The sequence below is a fragment of the Stegostoma tigrinum genome, chromosome 37, assembly GCF_030684315.1.
Source record: "Stegostoma tigrinum isolate sSteTig4 chromosome 37, sSteTig4.hap1, whole genome shotgun sequence".
In the NCBI taxonomy this organism is placed as follows: Eukaryota; Metazoa; Chordata; class Chondrichthyes; order Orectolobiformes; family Stegostomatidae; genus Stegostoma; species Stegostoma tigrinum.
In genome coordinates this window covers 22,487,539-22,500,262 of record NC_081390.1, presented here as the reverse complement: position 1 = coordinate 22,500,262, position 12,724 = coordinate 22,487,539, and the positions used below count along the sequence as shown (strand labels likewise).

The following is a 12,724-nucleotide window of genomic DNA, read 5'->3' as shown; positions in this document are numbered from 1 at the left end:
GGGGAAAGTCTAGAAAACACAAGCAGCAATATTAGTACACAGCAGCATTCATGTTAATGAGATAATGAGAAACTGGCTTCTGCCTAGTTAGCTGCAGCAGTTCAGAAGTCAAGTTTAATTGTTGCAAGTGGCTAAAAATCAAAAGAAGTGTGGATAGTTAAGAATCAGCCACAAGAGTCCCAAATCTCTGATCACTAGGACCCAGCAGCACACCGACTTGCTGGAATGACCCTGGCTGATGCAATTCTTAATGTGAACTGAATATCCACTGAGAAGTTCAGTCTAACTTTTGGAAAAATAGTGGTAGTGATAAAGTACCTTCACCCAGCTGCCAGACTCTGAGCACAAGACTGATTTTGAAACAATTAAGACAGACAGCAAATCAAGAGGCTTTTTTATTTAAAAAAGTGAGTACAAATCATACTGAATACCAATATCAAAAAAGTTATTGAATGCAAATTAACTGAAGTCTTTGTGATAGGCTGCCCGGCAGACCCACTTACCCCAGTAAGGGGCATTAACTTGTGACCACACACACTAGCACCATGTTTGTATCTGAAGCTTTCTGACTGCAAGGGATAGCCCCTAGACAGAACAGGACTAGCCCCATTCCAGGTTAACACTGCACTTACTGCTCTCCGTCCAGGAGAGGCAACTTGCACAAAGTTTGTATCCAGTAACTTTTCTCCCAGTTTGACTGTGCAGGTTTGAGACCTGGTGAATGAATGAGTGACTGGAATCAGATAGTCTCCAGTCCAGGAGAGATCCTGGGCCGGTTAGTCTGTTTCAATTGAGTTTCCTCCTGCTGTAACCCATCTCCCTCAACACTCCTCAATGAGGAGACCAGTGGAGCTGTACAGTTTCCTCTTGATGATGGTGAAGTGGGGACTGAGCCGGAGCGCCTGGCTGTAGCCTGGGGTGAACGACGGGCCCGAACTCAAGAGGTCCTGGATCCGAGACCACAGGCCGGCCTCCGGCCTCAGCACCAGCGTCAGCTCGAAGGTGGGAGGCAGACTGGCGTCCACCACAATACGGTCCACAACGTTGCAGCCGCCCGGCTCCTCGACGCTGAGGTGCAGCACGGCACCCCGCAGGCCGCACGGCTCGTCCGCCGCCAGCCGCAGCAGCTCCTCGGCCACTTGGGCCGTCAGTCGGTCCGGGATGAGCAGCTTGAAGCAGCGGAGGGCGCCGTGCTTCGCCTCGCTCAGGCTCTGCTCGATCAGCTGCATCACATCGGCGCACAGGAACTCCTCATAGGGGTCGTCAGTGATGGACTCACTGTCCGAATCCAAACTGCAGTAATCTGCACACAGAGGGGAAAAAATATAAAAAATTAAAACCAGATCAAGCTTACATTAAACTAGCAGTGAACCAGACTAGCGGGATGTTACTTTTAAAGGCAAGGACAGTGTAAGCGGACATAAAGAAATGAACGTTAAATCTTAATTAGGGAATGGGAGCAATCATCGTGCAATTTAGTTTAAAAGTCGCATGATATGTCCGACCTCACTCCCTGAATCTCTAGTGTTAGCTACGTTTAGTCCGTGTACATAGAACACGGAATACCGTCATAAATCGGTTCAGGCATGTCGAGGCATATAATCCTGCACACTATTAGAACGGGACAAATATGACATAGTTAAATCTCAGCATAGAATGAGGTCGCATTAAATGTTTATATATGTATATATTTAATATACAAACTGACAGCACATAGGATTACAACAGAATGGGGCGGCGGGGAGAAATAGGAAATTAACACTAAGGCAAACTCAAGCAACCAGGGAGAAGGAGATTAAACCGCTTTTTATCATCAGGATTGGTTGTTTGATAAGTCTGTTTGTTTCATTTACAAACTTAAAAGCCGATATTAAACAGACATCAAAATAACACGATAAGTTTTAAGGGAGGATGTGAAGATTTAGCAAAACGCGGAGAAGAGTCAAAGTGTGCACGATAAAGGGAGTAAGATCTACACTCACCGCTGTCCGAGTCCAGTGTGAGCCGTCTCTCAGGCGCTCTGGGAGGGAGCGGGGTCGCTGTCAGAGTCGGGGAACTAGAGGTCAGGTCGGCGATCCTCTGCAGCAGCTTCCCCCAAGACGAAGAGGGCGGAGTAGGAGACGGCAGCGGGGCCGGAGGGGCTATCGCACGGCCGTGGCACATTGTCGGCAACGGTGGGAGGAGAAGCTGAGTGTGAGAGCGCGCGGGGTGAAGGGAGGTAGTGGTGGCGGACGCTGCCCGGTAACAGGCTCTCCACAACCAGGCTGGAAACGCTAGTTCAGCACCAACCAGCCCGCTTCAGGCTGCTCAAGGCAACGCGAGCCGCCAGACACGGCCTTATATAGGGGCAGCGCTGGGCCCCGCCCCGAAATCGTGGTTCCGCCCCCCTCTCCATATACGGCGTGAAAATGGATACACCATGCCGGCGATTCCGCCAATCAGAGACCGCCGCACGTTCCTCACGTTCCATTGCTCTGTAACCAACCCCCACCAGCGCTTGCGCAGTACGGCCTGTCTCTGCCCTGGGACAATTTGTTCTGGAACACAACAGTACAGCTTAGAGCGGGGGGGAAGCTTTCATTGGTTTCACACTATCTGCAGAAGTGCTGCTACGGCATAGCCACAGTGTTTTCCTCTTATCACTTTATTACCTTGCCCTGCTTCTACGGGTGCTGATTGTTTGCAGTGGTTTCCCCGATGTCACATTTCTAATATCTTCCAGGTTTTTCGTGTCTGTTGTTCCAGATTTCCAGTACTTTCCACCCTACCTGTATTTTCTGTTTCACGTTACCAACAACTTCCAGGTTTACTGTTTGTTTATTTCAGATTTCCACCATTTGACAGTGCTCTTTTTTGTCTCTGCATTGGTGTCTTCTTTCCAGAATCCCAGTATCTTGAAGCTTTGTATCGTTTGATTTAGATCCCCAGCCAGTTGCAGTTTTTTTTGTTCGATGTGTGCTTGTCTTTAATTTCAGCTTTGCAGCATATTGCTTTTTTTTCTCTCTGTTGCAGTTTGTTCTGGGCTGTGAGCCAACAGCAGATCGAACAGTTTGTATGAAGGGGGGTGGGTGCGTGCACAGAGGGTCTGGCATGGCGCCAGCAAGGGAGGGTTTGTGTGTTTGGGCACGTTATTAATCAGTCCAGCTCAGTACAGTGTGCATTCCCTGGAGGGAATTACAGAAACCTTCGCAACATAATCTGCATGGTAATGTCAAAATGATGCGAAGCAGATGTACAAGAGCTGTTGGGCTTGTGGGGTGGAAGGTGAGATGGAAAAAAGAACATTGACTTGCAATTTTCAGATTTGGCATGTTTTTTTTCTCCTCTTAAATATCGCCCTCCTTCCCCCCTCTGTTCTAATAGGTTTTACAACCGAGTTGCAGTTTCCATTGATAATTCAGAAATGCTGCAAATTATTATCAGTGCATAATCAAATCGCTCTGAAGCATCTCTTAAGCTTTTGTTGTGGTCACTTACGTGAAATACAGCAATTGAGATGCGAGGCATAGAAGCCAGTCATTTTGCCACAGCACAAACGTTACCATGAGGAATGAAATGAATAGCCAGTTAGATGTGTTTTTATTGGAGCTCGTTCAGGATGGATGTGATCCAAAAAAGAACTCTTTGCTCTTCCAGTGCAGCTAAAGCATGTTTTAACATCTGCTTGAGCCAAATTGAACCTCAGTTTGTGAACTGAGCAACAATAACATGCAACTATGTACCACAATTAAAATGGAAAAATACCCCCGGAGGCATAGTCAGGCTTTTGTAAATGTAGAGAAATGGAAGGAAATTAGCAGGCATGACAATGATCATGGAGATGGGATTTCAGGCAGATTTCTAAGCGTCAGCCGTGGCTTACTGGATGGTACTCATGATTGTGGGTTAGCGATCATAGGTTTAATTCCACCCTAGGGACGCAAACATAAAAAATGTAGCTGAATATTCCAACATGTTCAGGAGTGCTGTACTGACAGGAATACTGTCTTTTGATGTGATGCGAAAATTGAGGCCCTCTCTTCTGACTCCTTACTTTGAGATTATGTCTGGGATCAACAGGTGTAATCTCTGAGTAAGAAGTCTCCCACTTAAAAACAGAAATGAAAAGGACTTTTTTTTTCTCTGAGAGTGTGAATCTGGAATTCTTCACTGGAGAGAACTGACAAGGATGGTCAATAAGTATATGCAACATTGAGATAGATTTGTAATCAGTAAGGGAATCAAGAGGTTAGGGGAAAAGGCAGGAAAGTGGAACTGAGCCTGACCTCATTGTAGCCTTGCTGAGCGAAATGGCCCGGTTCTGCTCCTGTCTCTTATGGTCTTCCTTCTCAGGCAGAAGTAAAAGACCCCACACACAAAACAGCAGGATAGTTTCTCCCCAGGGTATTGTAGAGTACATGTCTCTCAAACAACAGTGTCGTAAACAGGTTATTATGATTTTGCTTTTTGTGAGACCTTGTGTACAAATTAATTGCTGTGTCTCCCACATTACAACTGCAACAGATTTCAAAAACAAAGTGCCTGGGATGTTCTGACGTCATGAAAGATGCAATATAAATGCTGTACGTATTGCAAAATCAGCCATTCCCAGCTTTTGATTGACATAGTTTACTGTAAGCACCCTCTCTCCTAGACTAGGTCTAAGGAACAGCTTGATATACAGCAGCAAAGAAAACCATGATTCAATCTAAAACAGAAAGGGCTCTTGCAATAAACTACATCTTGTTTAAAACATGATAGCAGTCAGATACAAGTAACATTAGTAAGTTAGGTATTGTAGGGGGAGGTGTTGGGGTTGTGGTATTACAGTCATATAGCACAGAAACAGACCCTTCAGTCAACTCGCCGATTCTGACCAAATTTCCCAAACTTAAACTAGTCCCACTTTCCTGCATTTGGCCCACGTCCCTACAAACCTTTTCTATTTGTGTACTTGTCCAAATGTCTTTTAAATGTTGTAACTGTATCTGCTTCTACCACTTTGTCTGGCTGAACATTCCATTTATGAACCATCATCTGTGTGAAAATGTTGCCCCTTGAGTCCCTTTTAAATTTTTCTCCTCTCACCTTAAAAATATTTCCCTTTGTCTTGAGCTCCCCTACCCTAGGGATACAACCTTAGCTACCACTTTATCTGTACCTCTCATGACTTTATAATGTTCTTCTTTCTAGCAAGCCATTAGTTGTATCAATTGCTAAAAAGGATGAACATCCCTGAGGCTGTGTGGGCCATCAACAGCAGCAGAACCATACTGCAGTACAATCTGCAACCTCATGGCTTGGCATATCCCCCCCTCAACCATTGTCATCATGCCAGGGAATCGACCCTGGTTCATTGAAGACATCATGCCAGGGAATCAACCCTGGTTCATTGAAGACATCATGCCAGGGAATCAACCCTGGTTCATTGAAGACATCAGGAGAGTATGACAGGTGCCATCAGGCGTGTCTAAAAAATGAAGGTGGTGTCAACCTGGTGAAGCTATAAAACAGGATTACCTGAGTGTCAAACAGCATAAGCAGCAAGTGAAGCGCTGAGCAATTGCACAACCACTAAATCAGACCTAAACTCCACAGTTGAGGTCAGGAAGCGTATATGCTCAAGAGTCAGGATTCGTGATTATGAATAATCTCTATTCACTTATAGTATTGTCTACTGTCTTACACCCTTTGTGTTGCAGGGTTGTTTGTAGTATCTTTTTCATAGAATTGTAGAGTCATACAGGATGGAAACAGACCTTTTGGTCCAACCAGTCCATGCCAATCATGTTCCTAAACTAAAATAGTGCCACTTGCCTGCGTTTGGCCCATATCCCACCAAAACGTTTTCATCTCACCTTAAAAGTATAACCCCTTCATTGTTCTTTTGCAACATTAACCAGTGCCCTACTATTAAGCCCTGCCCTTGTTTGTTCTACCAGAATGCGGTATCTCACATTTCATCTTGAGAGCTATTCCACCTGCATTATGAGTTTTGTCTCCGAATGCTGTAACATCTTGCTAGTCCCTACGATGTAAATACTGCTGAAAGGAGAACAAAGTTAAAGTTTCTTCTTGCATTTGTCAGGAATAGAGTCAAGAAACAGAAAGAGATAAAAATAGAAACTGAGTTCTGAGGAAGGGTCATTCAACCCGAAAAGCTCACTCTGATTTCACTCCACAGACGCTGCCAGACCTGCTGAGCTTTTCAAGCAATTTTTTTGTTTCAGATTTACAGCGTCTGCAGTTCTTTTGGTTTTTATTTAAACAGAAAGATACTGCATTTGTGCAGAATGAGAAGAGGTTGTTGATTCACAGAGTCATCACTGGCATGGAGACACAGTAAGAACACTTACCTGTCAGTCTTAGTTCTCAGATGGGGCTGGTAGGTTCTCATTGGTCAAGGGGTTGCCATAGGAATGCAGCAGAGATGGGCAATCTCCATGACCCTTTGTTTTGCTCTCTCATTCCCGCCCTCCCTTCCTTTACATGGGAATGACATAGCCAACCATTGATGCTCTTTAGTGGAGGTAATATGATCTTTATCTGGTTGAACCTTCATGTGACTCTAAACACAGCAATATGGTTAACTCCAAACTTCGCTCTGGGCAATAAATGCCAGCCTAGCCGGTGACACTCATATCCCATCCTTTTTAATTGTTAAAAACTAGCTCTAATAGTGGAACCAATAGAATCAAGTGCTCTGTGTAAATAGGTTTCTCCTGCTGTAAACCCTAAATGTTTTAGCTTTAAAGCAATTCTAAAGAAGTGCCATTGAACATGAAATATTAACTCTGCTTCTTCTCTACCGACTTGCGGAGCTTTTCCAGCAATTTCTGATTTTGTTCCAAAGTGTCTTACATCTCTTCCTAAATGCCTTCAAACATTGCAAACTCTGTTGATTATTAATCTAGGCATTTTTTAATAAAAAAGTCTTTTAAGGGAGAAGAGCAGAGGAGATTGAGAGGGAACATGATTGAAATGTATTAAATTTTAAGGGAGAAAGATAGGATAGTCAAGATAAAAACTTTTGTTCTTTGTGGAGGAATCAATAGCTGGAGACATAGAGTTAAGATATGAAGAAAAAGGAGAAGCTTCTTTCATCAGAGGGTGGTGGGAATCTAGAACTCACTGCCTGTAAGGATGGTTGGGGCAGAAAGCCTCATTGCATTGAAGAATGGCAAGACACACAGGACTATGGGCCGAGTGCAGGAAAATAGAACTAGAGTAGTTAGGTGGCTGATTTTGACTGGTGTTGGTTCCAATCAGCGTGGATACAATGGGCTGTAGATTCTTGCCGTAGATTTCTATGACTCTGTATGGATGTTGCTGGCTAGCCTGCATTTATTGCCCTTCCCTAATTGCCTGCGAGAAGGTGCTGGTGAGCTGTTTTCTCTAACTCTGCAGTCCACATTGCTTAGTATATATTTACTTTTATACTAGTTAAACCAATAAATAAGCTTATCAGCTTGGAAGGCTATTTCTTAAAATTATTCCAAGTTCTTTGCAAACAAGCTGGACCTTATAACAGCAATAAAAGAGATGTTTTTGCTCAGATTAAATTTGGAATGCATCTGAATGCTTATAAACATATATATAACATATATATCTGTCAGAAAGTAGGATAAAAAGAATGCTTTAAATGTTTACAAAGTAAATACATGTAAAATAAATAGATTCAGTAGTAGAGACAACAAGGTGTAGAGCTGGATGAACACAGCAGGCCAAGCAGCATCAGAGGAGCAGGAAGGCTGATGTTTCGCGACTAAACCCTTCTTCAGAAAAAGGGGAGGGGAAGGGGGTTCTGAAACAAATAGGGAGAGGGGGAAAGTGGACAGAAGATGGACAGAGGAGAAGAGAGGTGGAGAGGAGACAGACAGGTCAAAGGGGCAGGGATGGAGCCAGTAAAGGTGAGTGTAAGTGGGAAGTTAGGGAGAGGATAGGTCAGCCCAGGGAGATGGACATGTCAAGGGGGTGGGATGAGGTTAATAGGTAGGAGATGGGGGTGGTGAGGCTTGAGGGGATAGGTGAGAGGAAGGACAGGTTAGGGAGGCGGGGACAAGCTGGGCTGGTTTTGGGATGCGGTGGGGGGAGGGGGGAGATTTTGAAGCTTGTGAAGTCCACATTGATACCATTGGGTTGCAGGGTTCCCAAGCGGAATATGAGTTGCTGTTCCTGCAACCTTCAGGTGGCATCATTGTGGCACTGCAGGAGGCCCAGGATGGACATGTCATCTGAGGAATGGGAGGGGGAGTTAAAATGGTTCGTGACTGGGAGGTGCAGTTGTTTATTGCGAACCAAGTGGAGGTGTTCTGCGAAGTGGTCCCCAAGCCTCCTCTTGGTTTCCCCAATGTAAACTATTTGAGTTGAGGGAAGCTTTACAATATATTAATTGACATGAAACTTTAAAGAGGGTTAAAATAGATATTTGAAATTAGAAAACATCAGAATATTTGCAGCAAATCCATCTGTCACAACACATGGCAACAAACCTGAGAAAGTGACAACTCTGGACCTTCTTAAAATTGTTCGTGAGTTATAGTGCATGTTCCAGAAAACAGATACACATTAGATTTTCTGCCTGAGAGCAACATTTGTATCAAATCCAGATTAGAGGAGTTGCAGTATTGTTTGTGCAAACATAGTTGACACAATCCCACCAATGTTAGGGAAATATTTTACATGAAATCAATGCTTATACAGGAGCTTGTACAGAAGTTAGATTAGCATAACCAAGTTTTTGTTTAGCAACAGAGATAATGGGAACTGCAGATGCTGGAGATTCCAAGATAATAAAATGTGAGGCTGGATGAACACAGCAGGCCAAGCAGCATCTCAGATTGATGCTGCTTGGCCTGCTGTGTTCATCCAGCCTCACATTTTATTATTTTGTTTAGCAAATTTGTTTTAACCTGCACACTAGAATTGTGAGTATCCATGAAAAACTGTAAGTCTGGATTTGGGAACCATCCTAGTTCTGGACACAGTGAAATTGTTGATGAAGCAAAGATGTCATTATTTACAGACTTTAATCAAAATCAAACAATCAAACATTACTGAGATAATAGGAACTGCCGATGCTGGAGACTCTGAGATAACAAGGTGTAGAGCTGGATGAACACAGCAGGCCAAGTAGCGTCAGAGGAGCAGGAAAGTTTGACGTTTCGCTTCGGGACCATTCTTCATTACTATCATTACTAATCAAACATTATTATTTAGTTTTAGACTGAGAGAAGATGTGAATTTCGCATCACAGTGAGTTACAATTCACTCAGCAAGTTTGAGTTAACACAGTGTGGAACACAGTTCTGAAGAAGGGTCTGAAACCGAATCGTCAACTTTCCTGCTCCTCTGATGCTGCCTGATCTGCTGTGTTCCTCCAGCTCCACACTGTGTTGACTCTGATTCCAGCATCTGCAGTTCTTTGTGTCCAGGAAGTTTGAGTTATCGTGGTAACGTGCAGTTGTACATACATGTAGTCTAGAGCTCTGGATGGTGATGCCAGAGACTCCATGCTAATCTGTCCCTCTCTTGCTATCCACCATTGGTGTGTATCGGCTGATACTAAATCTGTTTGGTTGCCTTATGAATGTCAGGCCATTGACTTCTGGAGTGGTACTCAAATTTCTGCCCCAGGGAAGTGAGCAGTACCAACTGAACCTCAACACCTCTACCTAACAATATATATATTTATAAATATTATAGAGTAGTATACTCCATATGCAAAGTAATGCATAATTTGCATATAATTAATCGACCCACATATGTGCAATGTTAATTATGTGTTGTATGAAGCTGCATGTATATTAGGATACAGGCTGTGTTGGTGACCCTTGGCTCTGGTTTTGATTTATCAGCTGTTTTATTCGCTCCCTCCTCCACCAATCACTGACACCCAGCAAAGTGTACCATCTACAAAATGCACTGCAGAAATTCACTAAGGCTCCTTGTACAGCACCCTCCAAACCTATGACCATTTCTATCTAGAAAGACAAAGGATGCAGATACATGGGAACACCGCCACCTGCAAGTTTCCTTCCGAACCTCCCATCATTCTGACTTGGAACTATATTGCTGGGTCAAAATCCTGGAACTCCCTCTCTAACAGCGTTGTTAGTCTACTGACAACAAATAGACTGCAGCAGTTCAAGAAGACAGGTCACCACCGCCATCTCCAGTGCAATTAGGGGTGGCCCTCCCACATCCTATGAATGAATAAAACACCCTGTGTAACAAACTCACCAGAATTGTGAAGGTGAGTAGTGGGAAGGGACGTTTCCCAACTGGTAGACGCAATTGTATATTTCGGGCGAGAGGGGGAATGTCAACTGACAACAGGATAAAGTACTGATGCGATGAATTTTGTGGTCGATGACTCCCACCACCTGGCCTCTCACATTACCAGGAGACCAGCCACACGCAATTGTGCTGGTGTGTATGTATTTGGTGTCTTAAACTCCAGGTGGGGAGGGGTTGTCCCAGATAATGGAAAGAAATCTTAAAGACTGTCCCAAGGTTGTGAATGTAGCCCAATCCAGTCTACAGGGCAGATCTTGTGTTTTGAAGTCCAGATGCAGGATTTGAACACATAACCTAACCTAACCCAATCTGTTGCAGTTAAACCAAGAATTACATTTATTTAGCCTCTCGAGGTATCAAGGGCAGAAAGTACTGTTGTAGCAATAGGACCAGTTATCCAGAGCTTATTGGGGACAGTAGTTGAATGCCACCTTGATACTGAAATTTTATACCAAAAAATCTGGTATTTAAACAAAACTGGTTTAACAGTGATAATGTAACCATTATTGATTATTGCAACGTTCCAATTAGTTCACTAACGTCTTTCAGGAGAAGGAAATCTGCCATCTTTATCTGGATAGGGCCACATGTGACCCCAGACCCACAGCAATGTGGTCGCTAGAAGTTTACAACATCATGAAGGACAGAGATAGGATGAATAGCCAAGGTATTTTCTCCAGTGCAGGAGAGTCCAAAACTAGAGGGCATGGGTTTACAGTAAGAGCGGAAGGATTTAAAAGGGACCTAAGGGGCAATGTTTCATACAGAGGGTGGTTAGTTATGGAATGAACTGCCAGAGGAAGTGCGGAGGCTGGTACAATTACAACATTTAACAGGTATCTAAGTGGATACATGAATAGGAAGGGTTTAGAGGAATACGGGCCAAATGTGGAGAGATGACGGCCTAGTGACATTATCATTGATCTGTTAATCCATGTATTGTTCCAGGGACCTGGGTTCAAATCCCACTGTGGCACGTCATGGAATTAGAATTAAATAAGTATCTAGAATTGAGAAACTGGTGGTGACCATGAATCCATTGTCAATTGCTGGGGAAGAACCCACCTGCTTCACTAATGTCCTTTAGGGAAGGAAATGCCATCCTTTTCTGGTCTGGTCCACATGTGACTGCAGACCCACAGCAATGTGTTTGACTCTTAACTGTCCGCTGGGCAATTAGGGATGGGCAATAAATGCTAGCCTAGTTAGTGATGCCCTCATCCAATGAATGAAAAAAAGGCAAATTCTGGCCAATGGGACTATTTTAATTTGGGATATATGGTTGGCATGGATGAGTTGGATAGAAGGGTCTGTTTCTGCGCAGTACTCTCTATGACGCTATGATTCAAATGGCTTAGAGAGCCAAGAAGTTTGAGGACAACTAAGGATAGGCAACAAATTATCAGGCTTGCTAGCAAAGCCCAACACCCCACACAGGAATGGTGAGGAAAGAGCTGTCAGTGAACTTTACATTGAATTAAGTTGAGGGAAAACTATTGGGCAGGAGAGCAGAATGAAATTCCTTTCTTTTCAAATATGTCAGTATGTTTAAAACCAGCAGAGCGGACAAACTCGGTTTGACATTATACCTGAAAAACAACATCTTGGACAGTACAGCACTTGCTCAGTTCTGCGCTGGAGTTTTAGTGACGTTTTTATCTACTTAATTCTGTGGAGTGGAAGATGAACTTGTAACCTTCTGACTGAGAGGAGATACCACTGAGCAACGGCAGACTTTTAACGTATTGCAGATAAGATGTTTCTGATAAAGAATTCATGCTAGAAATTTGCACAAAGCTGGTTTGCAAAGTGAAGCGAGTTTTCATTATCTTAATGTTCCCTGTTGCAATATCAGCTGACGTCTTTGTTTCGAGCTCCTGCATTGGGAAATAGTGAGCCACTTCAAAGTAACATGAGTGCTTCCTCAAATATGTGTAAATTAAGAAAACCTTGCTTGCAAACAATACTTTTAAAATCCCAAGATATAATTCACAGAAATGTTATTGAACAAAATACTACACTGAGCCACATAAAACAGATATTTGTACAGGGTGATCTAAAGTTTGGTCAAAGATATAGATTTTAAATCATAAGAGAAGAGAACAAGGCAGAGGGCTTCGGGGGAGGTTCTCGAGTTTGGAGTCCAGGCTGCTGAAGATATACCACTACAGTGAGGTATTTAGAATCAGGGTTGTAGAATTGACAAGTGGAAAGATTTCAGAAAGTTAAGGGACTGGAGCTGTTGCTGTCGATAGGGAGGGACCAGGCAGTGTAGGATTTTGAAAGATAAATCAAGACATTAGGTTAAGATAGGCTGGGTTTTGTTGGGGTACAATTATAAACTCAAGCCTTTGTACATGTTGAGTATGGACAGTAGACACAATACTTCGTAGCATTAAGCGCTAAGCACGGCATATTCTCCATATTGGGACTACTCGACATTTGC

The 12,724-nt window shown here is 43.5% G+C and overlaps 1 protein-coding gene across 1 annotated transcript; it reads right to left on the bottom strand.

Moving 5' to 3' along the window:
• Positions 1–377: 377 nt before the first annotated feature.
• On the bottom strand, positions 378–2,303 carry ddit4 (DNA-damage-inducible transcript 4). The gene is made up of 2 exons (XM_048563571.2): positions 1,983–2,303; positions 378–1,303 (listed from the first exon to the last, which is right to left on the bottom strand). The coding sequence occupies exons 1-2, from the start codon at positions 2,161–2,163 to the stop codon at positions 822–824; spliced, it is 663 nt and encodes a 220-aa protein (XP_048419528.1). The 5' UTR covers positions 2,164–2,303; the 3' UTR covers positions 378–821.
• Between the last annotated feature and the right edge of the window lie 10,421 nt (positions 2,304–12,724).